The sequence below is a fragment of the Ostrinia nubilalis genome, chromosome 29 (genome assembly GCF_963855985.1).
Source record: "Ostrinia nubilalis chromosome 29, ilOstNubi1.1, whole genome shotgun sequence".
Classification (NCBI taxonomy): Eukaryota; Metazoa; Arthropoda; class Insecta; order Lepidoptera; family Crambidae; genus Ostrinia; species Ostrinia nubilalis.
In genome coordinates, this window is record NC_087116.1 from 903,710 (window position 1) to 918,326 (window position 14,617).

Sequence of the window (14,617 nt, forward strand, 5' to 3'; positions counted from 1 at the left end):
TTCGACACCATAAAGTATTTATTTAACAATTTCATTCATAATGGCAAAAAAGTCACTGTAGAAATTTAAAGGCAGTTTTGTGGTATAGATGGGGTCCACGCTGAACTGTCCCACCAAACTCAATGACAGGGGGGCGCTACCATCGTTCAACTATATGGTTTCCAACATGGCAACAATCGGAACCAGCGATCCGGTATTGACGGTGGCGCCCCACTGTCAATGTCATGGATAGGACAGTTCTGTATTTTGGAACTATACAAATCTGTGACTGGTATTAGGTCTGTTTTAGTTTATTTAAAAATCGATATATCTTTCACACTAGCGCCATCTAGTAGAAAGATCAAGAAATTTTGTCTCTGGTCAATTTACTACTTCTTAAAATCACCACCAGAGCGCCAAATTGACATTTGCTTAAAAATATAAAAGCTCAATCAATATTGACTTTAAAATTGTTAATTTTCAAAAGGAATGTATTCAAGTCGATATTTTCGTTATAGTATAAATATATAAAATAAAATGTATTCTGAAACATACTAAAATGAATTTTTAATGTAGTACAACAATACACAAGGATTAAAAAAAGTTTGGTATCTATGTTTCTACTTCATTTGTTGCGATAACTTGCTACATACATTTGTCTCTTTCACTCGTATCACCATTTTGATGAGTGAGAGAGACAGATGTACCCCAGTATCAGAATATTGATTCAGTCTTAAGCAATCGAGCCTCGATATGATATTGTATTAAAAGTACATAGAAAAGCCTTGTATGTAAATATGGGACAAATATGTATAGTCTGGTCTGTGAGCACGTAGAATTTTGTCCAATGACCCCAAGCTACCCATCCTTATCGCTCGCGCGTAATGTTGCTATCGCGCTCGCACACTCACTGCGGGCGCCCGTCGCACAGTCGCGACAGAAATATAATTACGCGCGAGCGATAAGGATGGGTAGCTTGGGGTCATTGGACAACATTCTACGTGCTCGCAGACCGGGCTTTAGGCATTTAGATAGTCCAGTCAGCGTCAAATAGTTCGTGACACCCAAAGTGGCCAAAAAGTTGACAACCTTATTCCAATTGTAACAAAGACGTGTTGCGAACTTTTTGGCTACTTAGGGTCGTCGTCGTCGTTTGTGCCAAATGACGTCCACTGCTGGACAAAGGTCTCCCCCAAGGTTTTCCACAATGAACGGTCCAGCGCTGCCCGCGACCTTTACCAGATCGTCGGTCCACCTAGTGGGAGGCCTGCCCACGCTACGTCTTCCAGCCCGTGGTCGCCACTCGAGAACTTTCCTGCCCCAACGGCCATCGTCTCTACGAGCTATGTGCCCCGCTCACTGCCGCTTGATTTAGCAATTCTGCGAGTTATGTCGGTTACTTTGGTTCTCCTGCGTACTTAGGGTGTCACGGACTATTTGACGCTGCTGTACGTATATTTTAATTTTAAAATAAGTACATACACAGGTTAAGTAAATAACAATAGCACAATATAGATGACCCACGCTGAACTGTCCCACCAAACTCAATGACAGGGGGGCGCTACCATCGTTCAACTATATGGTTTCCAACATGGCAAAAATCGGAACCAGCGATCCGGTATTGACGGTGGCGCCCCGCTGTCAATGTCATGGATAGGACAGTTCAGTATTTTGGAACTATACCAAGTTTTTTTCATCATCAGTCAATTAATCTCCACTGCAGGAGCACGACCCTCTAATTGACCAGAGGCAAGAGGATTTGTCCTACACTCCCCACGCTGGCCAGACGGGTTGGGGAGGCCTGATGCTCGCATATCTGTCCCTTATTAATTACAAAGCTTTATTTAAAGATAATATGTGATTTCTACAACTATTTATATCACATAGCGATTGAAGACAATACAAAATTAATGAACTGTATAAATCGAGATATAATTGTAGTATGTACATAAATAACTAGCGGCCGCCCGCGACTTCGTACGCGTGGATCCCGTTTTACCCCCTTAGGGGTTGAATTTTGCCGAATCGAGTCTTAGAGTAGGCGCACACCGTTGATTTTTCGTCGGCCGATAGTTTAGTCGGGCAGTTGATCAGTATGGGCATGTATGGGAGTGCGCACACTACGCCGATTCGATTTGGCCGATTCTTCATACAAATTAAAATCGAGCACAACTATCGGCCAACTAAAAATCAACGGTGTGCGCCTACTCTTAGTGAGCACCTACGATCTAAAAGGAACCCCCATGCTTTATGACTCCTAGCACTAGTTTCTGAGATTTCGTGATGAGTGAGTGAGTCAGTCAGTGACCTTTCGCTTTTATAGATAGATGTATCTTTAGACATTTTACACTGCGCCTCTAGTCCCAAACTAAGCAAAGCTTGTACTATGGGTACTAGATAACGGATATAAACATACTTATATACTTTTTTTGTAACATATGCATCATCAGTGGGCTGAGTGTGAGTTCACAACAAACTAGTAAGCACGTTAAAAATGTATGAAAATTTTAGTTCTTGAAAGTTTCCGCTAGGGGCGCTGTACAATCCGTCATACATTTAATGTCATTTTTTTACGCGCTCACTAGTGAATGTTATGACTCAGGCACTGACTAAAGTTAATGCACTGACATAGTATACAGTCAATTTGCAATTACTATCTCGATTTAAACAGTTTATTAATTTTAAACAAATATTTAAGGCCTTTTCTTATTATTTAATACTACAATCTACTCATACTACATTGATATTTGAAATAAATTACATTTCATTAAAATAATACATTATTTGTATGTCTGACTGTAGAATTAGACACAAAAATGTTTTAAATCTTAATCCGACTGCTTAAAGTTCTAAATAGCAGATCACTGTTTTAACACAGCTCCTTTTTTGTTTCTTTTTAACCAACTTCAAAAAGGTGGTTTTAAATTCAGTTGGTATGATTTTTAAGGAATCAAATCCTACACTCTGACATACAAATGTAAATTCTAATAGAATACAATAAGGCACATTTTCGATTACGTTTAATCACTGGCGTTTTGCCTATACTATTAACAATTAGGGCATACGCAGACTTATGACTTTTTCTTCGTTTGAAAAGATTCACAATAAAAATTGACACACTATAGTCCGGTCGCCGAGCACGTAGAATTTCGTCCAATGACCCCAAGCTACCCATCATTATCGCTCACGCGTAATTTGCTGTCGCGACTGTGCGACGGGCGCCCGCAGTGAGTGTGCGAGCGCGATAGCAACATAATTACGCGCGAGCGACAAGGATGGGTAGCTTGGGGTCATTGGACAAAATTCTACGTGCTCGCAGACCAGACTATACGCAAGACAGCGCGAGCGTATACAGATACAAATCTTTGCTTTTGGTAGCCTCCACTCTTACTGTATTAACTATACCTTTAAGTCATTTCTGCTTACCCTTTCACAGATCACAATAAACACTTAAGTAATCAAATCCCTCAGTTTAGTCTTTAGCAACTTCACTTTTTTATTCACTGCACTTTTGTAGTTACTTTTATCAACACTTTTAGCACTTTTATTTCTCCACAATCGTTCGTTGAAGATTTCATAGAATAAAGGTAGTGGTGTGTCAACCAATTTTGAATCAGCGAACTCAAATTTTAGTGACATTGGTAGGGTTGGAGTGGTTGGTGACTGTGGCTGCAGACGTATGCTCACAGACATGTTTTGGATGAAGTGGTTGAACATGGCTGTTTCCGTAAACCATTCGAGGAAATACTGGTTCTGTTTTGATGGAACGCTCTTGATGTATGCTTCTTTCTGGAATTGGAGAAAAATTTGTTTTAGTTATCATGTTTCCTGGGTAAAAAAACAAGTTTGAATTAGTCTTATCAAAAAAATACCCGACACGTATTGTAATTTTTTCAAACTAATGAAAATTTAAAGAGATAAAGCGCGCCAAAGTTCTAAAGTAGAGGCCCGTGACGTCAAGGCGTGCTTAAAAGTGTAGTACTTTGTGAAATCATGCGGAAATTCAACGCATCACAACTTCGTAATTACTATATTGTTTTATGGACAAATAAAAAAAAAAATACCTATAAAGTGTCCAAAATTTTTTGATATGTAATTTATAGACTAAACTCCTGCTGCAACTCCTGTGTAGCCAGGATCTACAGCTTGACCGCCAATAACCCAACAGTGAAGGTCAAGTTTGTCCCGGGGGAAAGTTAAACTGTCATTGGACCCGCAACGAAATTAATCTCCAGCGTTATTTTAATAACAATACTCACATCAAAAACCACGTTCCCTTTGCCCAAATCCCCATCCTTCAGCTCCCCCACAGAGAAAAACCGCCAAAAATCTCCCAAAATGTCGACGAAAAACCGCAAAAATGCCTCCGATATCATGACATTTCTGGTCTTATTGTCAAGTTTGTTTGTATGTTTGTTTGTTTCCATCTGTAGGGCGGTTTTTAAAGTCTTATAAGACGTTGTAGGGAGGATGGTAGACTCGTCGCCTTGGTAGAAAATCGCTTTGGAAGGATGAGTTAGGTCAATCAGCATACCCTGGAAAGAAAAAGGTAAAAAAATCAAAAATCATAATCAAAAATATTTATTCAGTTTAGACCACAAGTGGCACTTATGAACGTCAAAATATAGTAAATAATAAAAAAGAAAAGGTAGCCCTTATGGGGCACTTTACATGTCTTATCTTTTGGGCCCTACCAGCGCTTCGAGACAAACATATGGCAAGTGCTGAGAAGAAACGCCGGAACAAACTCAGTCACCACTAATTGCCAGGAATTATCTAACGGTAAGAATAACCAATGTGTTTAGAAATAGTAATTATAAATGTGTGGGTGGTTGGTAGAATAGAATATTAGGACCATACCCACTCTTGCCGTGGATAAGTAAAAGAGGAATAAAGATAAATATACGAACAACAGGCCTCCCCAACCCGTCTGGGGTTGTTTTGCCAGTTAGAGGTAAGATATCATGAGTGAGTACGCCCCATGCCAGTTTTCCCCCTGCTTCAGTACAGAATGTCCCCCTCTCTAGGCAGAATGTCCCCGCTTTAGCCAGATTGTCCCCCTTCTCTGGCCAGAATGTTCTTTCTCCCAGTCAGAATGTCCCCTCTAGCCAGAGTGTCCCTTCCTCAATCAGAATGTCCCCTTTCCAGCGAGAATGTCCCCTTAATCAAGGCTGTTCCCCTCTAGCCAGAATGTCCCTTCCTCAACCAGAATGTTCCCTTCCCAGCTAGAATGTCCCCTTTCCAGCCAGAATGTCCCCATAATCAAGGCTGTCCCCCTCTAGACAGAATGTCCCTACCTCAATCAGAATGTCCCCTTCCCAGCCAGAATGTCTCTTATCAAGGCTGCCCCCTCTAGCCAGAATGTCCCTTCCTCAACCAGAATGTCCCCCTGTTTTAGGCTGTCCCCCTTTACACAAGAATGTTCAGAATTCCAGCCAGAATATCCCCTTTCCCAGCCAGAGGTCCCCTCTTCAACCAAATTGTCCCCCCTTCCAGCTAGAATGTTCCCTTTCCAAGCCATAATGTCTCCTCTCTAGCTAAAATATTCCCCTACCTCGCCAGAATGTCGCCTCCGCAGCCAGAATGTCTCCCTTTTCCAGCCAAAAAAATCCCCTTTCCCAGCCAGAATATCCCCTTTAACTCTTAAAAACTTACCTCCTCAAAAAGAACTCCAGTGTAGTCTACTTCTTGAGTCTTCAACATGCCAGCCAGTATAGGCAGGGGCGCTTCTAAGACGTCCCTTTGTATCTCTGAGGGGATGGCTGCTATCAGGGGCTGCTGCCATACGAAGGGGTAGAGAAATTGATCCCCTCTAGGACAGAATGTCCCCCCTAGTTTAGACTGCCCCCCTCTCTAGCCAGAATGTCTTACTTCCAAAGCCAGATTGTCCCCCTATTTAGCCAGAATGTCCCCCTTTAGTCAGAATGCCCTCTCCCTAGCCAGAATATTCCTTTGCCTAGCCAGATGTCCCTCGTCCCGGCCAGAAAGTCCTCCTTCGCAGCCAGAATGTTCCCTTTCCAAGCCATACTGTCCCCCTCTCTAGCTAAAATATTCCCCTACCTCGCCAGAATGTCCCCTCCGCAGCCAGAATGTCTCCCTTTTCCAGTCAAAAAATCCCCTTTCCCAGCCAGAATATCCCCTTTAATAAAACTCACCTCCTCAAAAAGAACTCCAGTGTAGTCCACCTCTTGAGTCTTCAACATGCCAGCCAGTATAGGCAGGGGCGCTTCTAACACGTCCCTTTGTATTTCAGAAGGGATGGCTGCTATCAGGGGCTGTTGCCATACGAAGGGGTAGAGGGCGCTTTGGAGAGCCTCCATGCAGGATGATACGGCGCTGGAATAGAGAAAGGATAAAGTTAATAAAAAAAGAAGAAGGAATGGTAGAGGCCCAAAAACTGTTCCTTGAAGGAGACCAAAATATTGTTATGCCATTTCAAGATGGGGTCATACCTTAGCGCAATGAATAATATACTTAGGGCGAAAAACTCTGATACCGCGATGCAGGTTTGTAAGCATGTATTAGCGCCATCTGTCGAGTGGTGCCCACCACCAGTTCCAGTTTGTAGTGGCGAGTCGGTAGATGACGTCACAAATACGGCTTCTGCAGTGGAGACTAAATGACTTGATGATGATGAAGCTACATACCTGAGCTGATGACTGTATAATAGTGTCTCCAGTTTTTCCTCTGGCATTAGCGAGGGTCGTGTTCCTGCAGTGGATGTTGATGATATGATGATGAAACTATAGTCTGGTCCGTGAGCACGTAGAATTTTGTCCAATGACCCCAAACTACCCATCCTTATCGCTCGCGCGTAATTCTGTTGCTATCGCGCTCGCACACTCACTGCGGGCGCCCGTCGCACAGTCGCGACAGCAATATAATTACGCGCGAGCGATAAGGATGGGTAGCTTGGGGTCATTGGACAAAATTCTACGTGCTCACAGACCGGGCTTTACAAGCTGCCCACCTGAGCTGGTCGCTGCATATGACCAGCTTTCGCTCCAGCAGCAGAGAGCCGAAGACCTTGATGACGAGCCCCGCGCCTAGCGAGTCCAGCAGAGTAGACAGGTTGTCCTCATCTACGCGAGGTTCTAAAGGCCTCTTTATTATTCTTGTCCTGCAAATAAGGTATTTATTTTTATAACAGTTCGTACATAGGACATAGACTTATCAACTCGGAGAGGGATCAATCATTGCCTTTTGCGAGCTGTCATCGCCTTTTGCGAGCTGTCATCGCCTTTTGCGAGCTGTCATCGCCTTTTGCGAGCTGTCATCGCCTTTTGCGAGCTGTCATTGCCTTTTGCGAGCTATCATTGCCTTTCGCGCTGTCAACCGCGAGGCGAGGCGTTTACATTACGGTGCGGATAATGTGTGCGTTGCTTGGTATGGAGTTCAAAAAAGAATACTGACCGCCTCGAGTTGATACGGTTACGATCCCTTTCCGGATTGATAAGAATGAAAGAAAGTATTTATTTGATGCGAGTATTAAAAGATTACAAATACGAGTAAATAACAACTTAAACACTAAAAAACAGAGTACACGCACCAAAATAAGTGTACTACTTCCTTAAACGTAGTTGCTATCGATTGCGTAAAAAAATACATGACAGAATGTACAGCGCCCCTAGCGGTTACTTTCAAGAACTTATAGATTTTAACCAGGGTGTGGAGTATAGCCAAGTCCTCCATTTTCCTCTGGTAAATTAGAAAGGGTCATGCTTCTGCAGTGGAGACTAAATGACCTGATGATGATAATGATTCATAAAGATAGTCAAATATCTACAGTTCATTGAGTCTGACACCATTGAGTTATGATGCCAGTTTTAACCACCCACACGATAAAAAATAAAGTGTCAGAAAAATTCTCACCTTGGATTCTCCAAGCTCAATAAAACTTTCTTCGGTCCATTATTATTTTCCAAATCCAAAAACTTGGGCAGATCCGAATAGTCCCTCGCTTCAGAACCATCCGAGCCATTCGCGAGTTCTTTCGAGCCATCGCCGAGTTCATTCGAGCCATCATCGAGTTCTTTCGAGCCATGGGATGGCTCGTTCGAGAATTCGTTGCCTCCACTTCTTCTCATGTCTGGCATTGTTTTGCATTTGAGTATATCGCCTAAATTGACAGAGTTTCTGTATGTTTTGTCGGATATGCAGATATCCGAGTCGTATTTGTGATTGTATGTTATGGATAATTCTTCTCCAGGGCTAGGGAAGTCGGTCTCGAATAACTGCTGGAGAATGGAATGTATTTCTACTTCTGAGCTGCCGTGGTGAGATTCGATTTCTTGCAGGACCTGCAAATAGGAGAGTAATCATTAAATACAAAAAAAAATGGAAGCTTTTTTACTTTATACATGTTTGGGTCATATCTTGCAAGCTGAATTACGGTCATAGCAGAATTACGACTGTGCGACGGGCGCCCGCAGTGAGTGTGCGAGCGCGATAGCAACATAATTACGCGCGAGCGATAAGGGTGGGTAGCTTGGGGTCATTGGACAAAATTCTACGTGCTCGCAGACCAGACTATACCTTGTAGTAAAACCCTGGGGCCCTGTACCGGCCTATGAGGCAGTAACACAGGGGCAAACAAGTTGAGGCGCCCTCCGGTAGCACTCTACGGCAATATCTGGAAATACAATGATAATCTTTTATCAAGAAATGAACAGATTATACATGTGATTATACAACCTATATGTGACATCAGCTACTATAGTTCCAGCTACCCATATCAGGTTATGTCGTCTCGTTCTATCACAAAGAATTTCCATTTGATGAGAGCGAAAGAAAAAATGGGAACGGCTAACTGAAACTGTGACCCCACTGGACAAGAGTTAAATAAGTTTAGTTCACAAGAGAAAAGTAGTAGACAAAAACTTTGAAACAACATTTTTAACTGCAAAAATTAAATAATTGATTTCTTGAAGGAATTGAATTTGAACAAATCCGTCATCAAGTAGTTCTTACGAGCCATTGCTGAGTTCTGGTTTGCTTGTATTTTTTATATTACAATGAAATATAGCCCTACAAGAAGAAATTAATGCCAATGGTATTCTCTCCCAGTCAATCTTTAACCAGTTAACTTACCCATAGGACCGCTCTCCCCTTTCATCAGTAAGTACCAAGGAATAGCACTGTGCCCCTTTAGCCTCCGCTGCCCATTCTCCCTTGGACGCAGCGCTCAGTGTCTCAGGAAATATTAGGTTCTCTATATGGGGTGGTACTTGCACCTGGAAAATTAAATATGATTTTATTTTAGAGATTTCTCGATGAAATAACAGCTCTCTAGTGCCAATAGTTTCCAAGCAAAACCTCGGACAGACAGACAGACAGACATATCGAAACTATAAGGGTTCCTTGTCAGGACTACGGAACCCTAAAAATCAGGGTTCGAAAATATCCGATATTTATTATAAATATCAAAATATCGGATATTTATGATATATATCCGATATATATCAACTTTGATATATATCAAATTTGTATGAAAGCTATACTATTATTTTATTGTATTATTTATGAATACCATTGCATATGTGTTACATAAACATGATTTTAAAACTTAAAATAAAAAAATAAAGCAAAAACATAAAATCTTTTTGTAAATACGGCAAAATCAACTAAAAAACAAAAATCTTATGTGAAAAAGTACAAATACAGTTACAAATTTTAAAAATTGATATATATCATCAAAACCGGCTGGATATATATCGGATATATATCCGATATATATCAAGATATATATCCCTTGATATATATCCTCGAACCCTGCTAAAAATGGACTTGCAACAGGAATGACGCTCTACTCAAAACGCCCAAATATATTTCCAAATGAAATCGCTCACCAAAATGGCGCCACTAGCGAGTTATGTCCATAAAGTTATTATTCCTTTGGAATAGAGCAACAACCACGAGCTGTCAAACGCAAACGAAACCGATTTTGGATGACACTGGATGTAATTTGTGTCAGTGTCAGGATTATTTCACTGTTTTGTACATACATTAATCAATCACTGAACCAGTCACCACGTTTCTGAAGCACTATTTCTCATAAACATCCTTGAATTAACTCACGTAAAATCTGAAAAAAATTCAGAGCTCAAATTTTCATCTAACGAACTGTCAAATTATTGCAAAAAACTGTTGTTACGTCGCATCATGCATCTCTTTTTATCACACAGTGTTGCTGCTAGTGACATCTCGCTCTCTAAGTCCTTTGTTGCTCTATTCCGCTAGGTATATTAATTTTATGACGGGAACTAAAGCCCGGTCTGTGAGCACGTAGAATTTTGTCCAATGACCCCAAGCTACCCATCCTTATCGCTCGCGCGTAATAATGTTGCTGTCGCGACTGTGCGACGGGCGCCCGCAGTGAGTGTGCGAGCGCGATAGCAACATAATTACTCGCGAGCGATAAGGATGGGTAGCTTGGGGTCATTGGACAAAATTCTACGTGCTCGCAGACCAGACTATACACAGGAGAAGGAAAAAAATATTTACCTGATTAGGAAACACACTCTTCACATACGCTTCCCCCGTCATATAATTGAGTCCAACCAATAGACAAATATTGAACAACCCTCTCTCTCTAGGTTCAAAAGGGAGCTCTATATCCACGCACCCCGTCTTCTCATCTATGCTGTATTTGTCTATGCTATCACTGTCAAACTCATCCTTCATAGACAATATATTGCCCGTCGAATCTGTTAGATTGAATTTCGAATCTGTGGTGTCGGCCATTTTGGAATCGTTCAAGTTTGAGCGCGAAGTCCGGAAACTTTTCCAGGAGCGGAAAGTGGAGTACGGATTGTCTATGATTTCGGACTTGTAGGAGCAGACTGAGGTCTGGTGCCGATGGCGTAGGGGTCTCTTAATGTTGTTCTGGTCTAGGTAGGCTACTCGGGACGAGACTCGGCGTACGTAGTTCTTTCGTTTCTCGGTCAGACTCCTTGTAAGTTTGATTGAGTCTGAAAAGAGAAAAATTAAATCTAAATACATATAACTCAAAGGTTTGACTGACTGACATAGTTATCTATCAACGCACAGCCCAAACCACTGGACGGATCGGGCTGAAATTTGGCATGCAGGTAGATGTTATGACGTAGGCATCCGCTAAGAAAGGATTTTACGAAACTCCTCCCCTAAGGGGGTAAAACGGGAACCACGAGTACGAAGTCGCGGGCGGCCGCTAGTAGTAAATACAACCCGGTCGAGTTAACTGCGCACCCGGCGGTCGTGACGTCACGTTGACGCTCTGGTACGAACGGGGCGAACGCGGGTGAGTGCGAGGGAGTCGCATTCCAGCGAGATGCGCAGTTAGCTTGATAGGGTTGTAATATAAGAAAGTATGTGAGTCAGGAAAAAAGTTTGTTACTTTAGGAAATACCTAATAGACGGATTACGATGCAACTAAAATTCGTGTGAATTTTCGGCTGTCTCCATACAAATGACAGCTAATTTCGTATGGCAATTCGAAGCGCCACTACGGTTGCCCCGAGAACTAATTTTAACGTACATTGCAAGGGTAAGTGAGTAAGAACATCACTTATTTTAGTTCCATGGACATCGTATCTGCCTACAGTATGGCTAGCGCCAAAATGGTTAAGCTCAAATAGGCATAGAAATATTATGATAGCAGCCAGTCCAGAGTGTAATAATGCAGGTCGGTGAACAAAACTGTATAGACTCATGTACTGTCATACTATACCTAGTACAATATGATTAACTATAGCTCTCTCAATAACTATTCACCGACCTTCCCTTTATCAGTGAGTGAAGTAAACATAATCTATTTGTACACTTAGAAAAATGGCTTCCGCGATGCAAATAACAGTATTGGACTTCCTAATTGTTATTGTGAACGCAAACTCATTCTAATTCAAATACAAAACGAAAAAGCACAGGCATTGTCCCCAAGCAGTGGTAGGGTTAATGCTATACTGGGACGATTAACTCATTATACAGGGTGTCCCAGAATGGGTGAATCAAACTGCTAGGGGAGGTAGCTCTACTAATGTAGGTACTATCCCTAAAAAATATGAAAAAGGACACAATTTTTTTTTAAAGTGAAAATAAATCTGCTTTGCCTAAATATCTGGCTATAATTGCTGCGTTTGGAGTTTATTTGTACTTTTTTCTTACTTGTACATGATCGCTTCGTTTATCTGTAAACAAATTATTGAAAATAATGACTAGATTTCGATTTTGAGAACTTTATTTAAAAAAAAACCGAACTCAAAAATATTTTTTTTCATATTTTTTAGGGATAGTAGGTACATTGGTACAGCTACCTCCTATAGCAGTTTGATTCACCCATTCTGGGACACCCTGTATGGCAGTGGCAAAATAGTTCTACAATATTTTAAATATTATTATTATTAGCCAAAAAATTAAAAATTAGATTATGTTAATATATTGTAGGCGATGTAGGTCGATGGGTGAACGTAGGTGATGAATGAAAATGAAAGTCCAGGTAGGTACGTTGACAATGAGGCGCGTCCGGGTGTGCGCACTAGTACGTTCGCAGAGGGTGAGAGTTCGACGACTGGCGGCTCTCGGCCGCGTGTGCGGCGCGGTGAGCCGCTAGAAGCTTCTCACCATAAAAGGCGAGAGGCCTCCGGCCAATCAGCGGGCCGCATTGCTAACGGCTAGCTCGGAATGTTCTAGGCGCGCGATAATATTATTACCTACGCGCGCACCCAGTTTCGCTTACTTGTTATTTAATTTAAACTCCAAAAACACATACAGTGTAAGTTATGTGGTCGGCTTACAGTTTACATAATATTATTACTACGATGTAAATATACTCATAGCTTAAACAGATAGGTACAATACATTTCAGGCTATACAAACAAAATGCAAGGTAAGTCACAGGAGTTCGGTAAGTTTAGTAGGTTAATAATAATAAGTAGATTAGTTTGTAATTTTCAAGTATACGAAATACGAAGTTATAGCTTAAGTACCTACTTCTGGTGGCCATCGTCAACATATACAAGGTGGAAACGATAAGTGATCTCACTCGATTATTTCTAAACTATACAAGATATCCAAAAACTGGTTACTGATCCTGAAAGTGCTTTATGAGCTCTATCCAACGGTACCAATAATAGGTTACCAAATAAACTGGATCTATCCGAAAATTCAATGTATCCGGCTTCCATACATTTAGTAAAACCACATAATATTAAAAACTATACAAGATATCCAAAAACTGGTTACTGATCCTGAAAGTGCTTCACAAGCTCTATCCAACGGTACCAATAATAGGTTACAAAATAAACTGGATCTATCCGAAAATTCAATGTTTCCAGCTTCCATACATTTAGTACTGCCACAGTCATGGCACACATGTCTTGATAATATTATAGCAAGTAAAGCCCAAAATCAATGTTTTTCATGAATAATTTTAAATAAGAATGCAATTTGGAATTCAATGTAAGTGTTTATTATTGAACTAGCTTTCCGCCCGCGGCTTCGCCCGCGTGGAATTTTGTCTGTCACAGAAAAACTTTATCGCGCGCGTCCCTGTTTCAAAAACCGGGATAAAAACTATCCTATGTTCTTTCCCGGGACTCAAACTATCTCTATGCCAAATTTCATCAAAATCGGTTGCGAGGTTTAAGCGGGAAAGCGTAACAGACAGACAGACAGACAGACAGAGTTACTTTCGCATTTATAATATTAGTTGGGATAAAAAAAATTAACACTTCTAACATTGTGTGGCTGGCATACATTTAGTATGGAGCCTGAAAACATTGAATTTTCGGATAAATCCAGTTAATTCTATAACCTATTACTGATACCGTTTGAAAGAGCTCGTGAAGCACTTTCAGGATCAATAACCAGTTTTTCGATATCTTGTATAGTTTAGAAATAATCGAGTGAGATCACTTATCGTTTCCACCCTGTATGTTAGAGTTAAAAAATGCTTTTTATAAACCTGATTATAGAAAATAAATAACTTTCATGATAAAAATAAATTAAAGAGGGAATCGCGATAATATGTGCAAGTATGTGTCACATGGAGGGAGCCATATTTCAAGTAAAATACATAATAATTGTTTCAAGCGTATCTCACATCAATGAAATTTTGTCGGTTAGATCCAAATGATGAGTTGATTTCAGTGACGTCTAAAACCCGGTCTCTGAGCACGTAGAATTTTGTCCAATGACCCCAAGCTATCCATCCTTATCGCTCGCGCCTAATTATGTTGCTGTCGCACTCACACATTCACTGCGGGCGGCCGTCGCACAGTCGCGACAGCAACATAATTACGCGCGAGCGATAAGGATGGATAGCTTGGGGTCATTGGACAAAATTCTACGTGCTCAGAGACCAGACTATACACGGCCTATTTAATGAGGATCAGTACTGTTGTAGAAAATGCAATAAAACTAGTATCTACGTTAATCTTTAAGACATAAGAAAGATATATCTTTTTGAATTATCCAAATCGGACCATTACCACAGAATACATAATAGTAGCAACAGAAATTGCACTCCTTTGTGTAGGATCAGATGCCGACATTTTAACGGTAATAATAATAATGCAAAATATCCAACGCACATGGTGCATTCGAAATCGCACCTTACTACTACGCTCACAAGAGCGCATTTTTTTGTGTTAAGAATTGA

General features: G+C 41.1%; 1 protein-coding gene across 2 annotated transcripts in view; it reads right to left on the reverse strand.

Moving 5' to 3' along the window:
- Positions 1-3,322: 3,322 nt before the first annotated feature.
- The window catches only part of LOC135085655 (uncharacterized), a 62,670-nt gene continuing 51,375 nt past the window's right edge, over positions 3,323-14,617 (reverse strand). For both annotated transcript variants that reach the window (XM_063980423.1, XM_063980422.1), the window contains 8 exons: positions 10,483-10,949; positions 9,070-9,212; positions 8,515-8,611; positions 7,852-8,279; positions 6,950-7,099; positions 6,135-6,315; positions 4,239-4,514; positions 3,323-3,768 (listed from right to left, as the gene is read on the reverse strand). In XM_063980423.1, the coding sequence (XP_063836493.1) occupies positions 3,430-3,768; positions 4,239-4,514; positions 6,135-6,315; positions 6,950-7,099; positions 7,852-8,279; positions 8,515-8,611; positions 9,070-9,212; positions 10,483-10,949 (2,081 nt within the window). In that variant the 3' untranslated portion in view covers positions 3,323-3,429. The remainder of the gene's footprint in view (positions 3,769-4,238; positions 4,515-6,134; positions 6,316-6,949; positions 7,100-7,851; positions 8,280-8,514; positions 8,612-9,069; positions 9,213-10,482; positions 10,950-14,617) is intronic.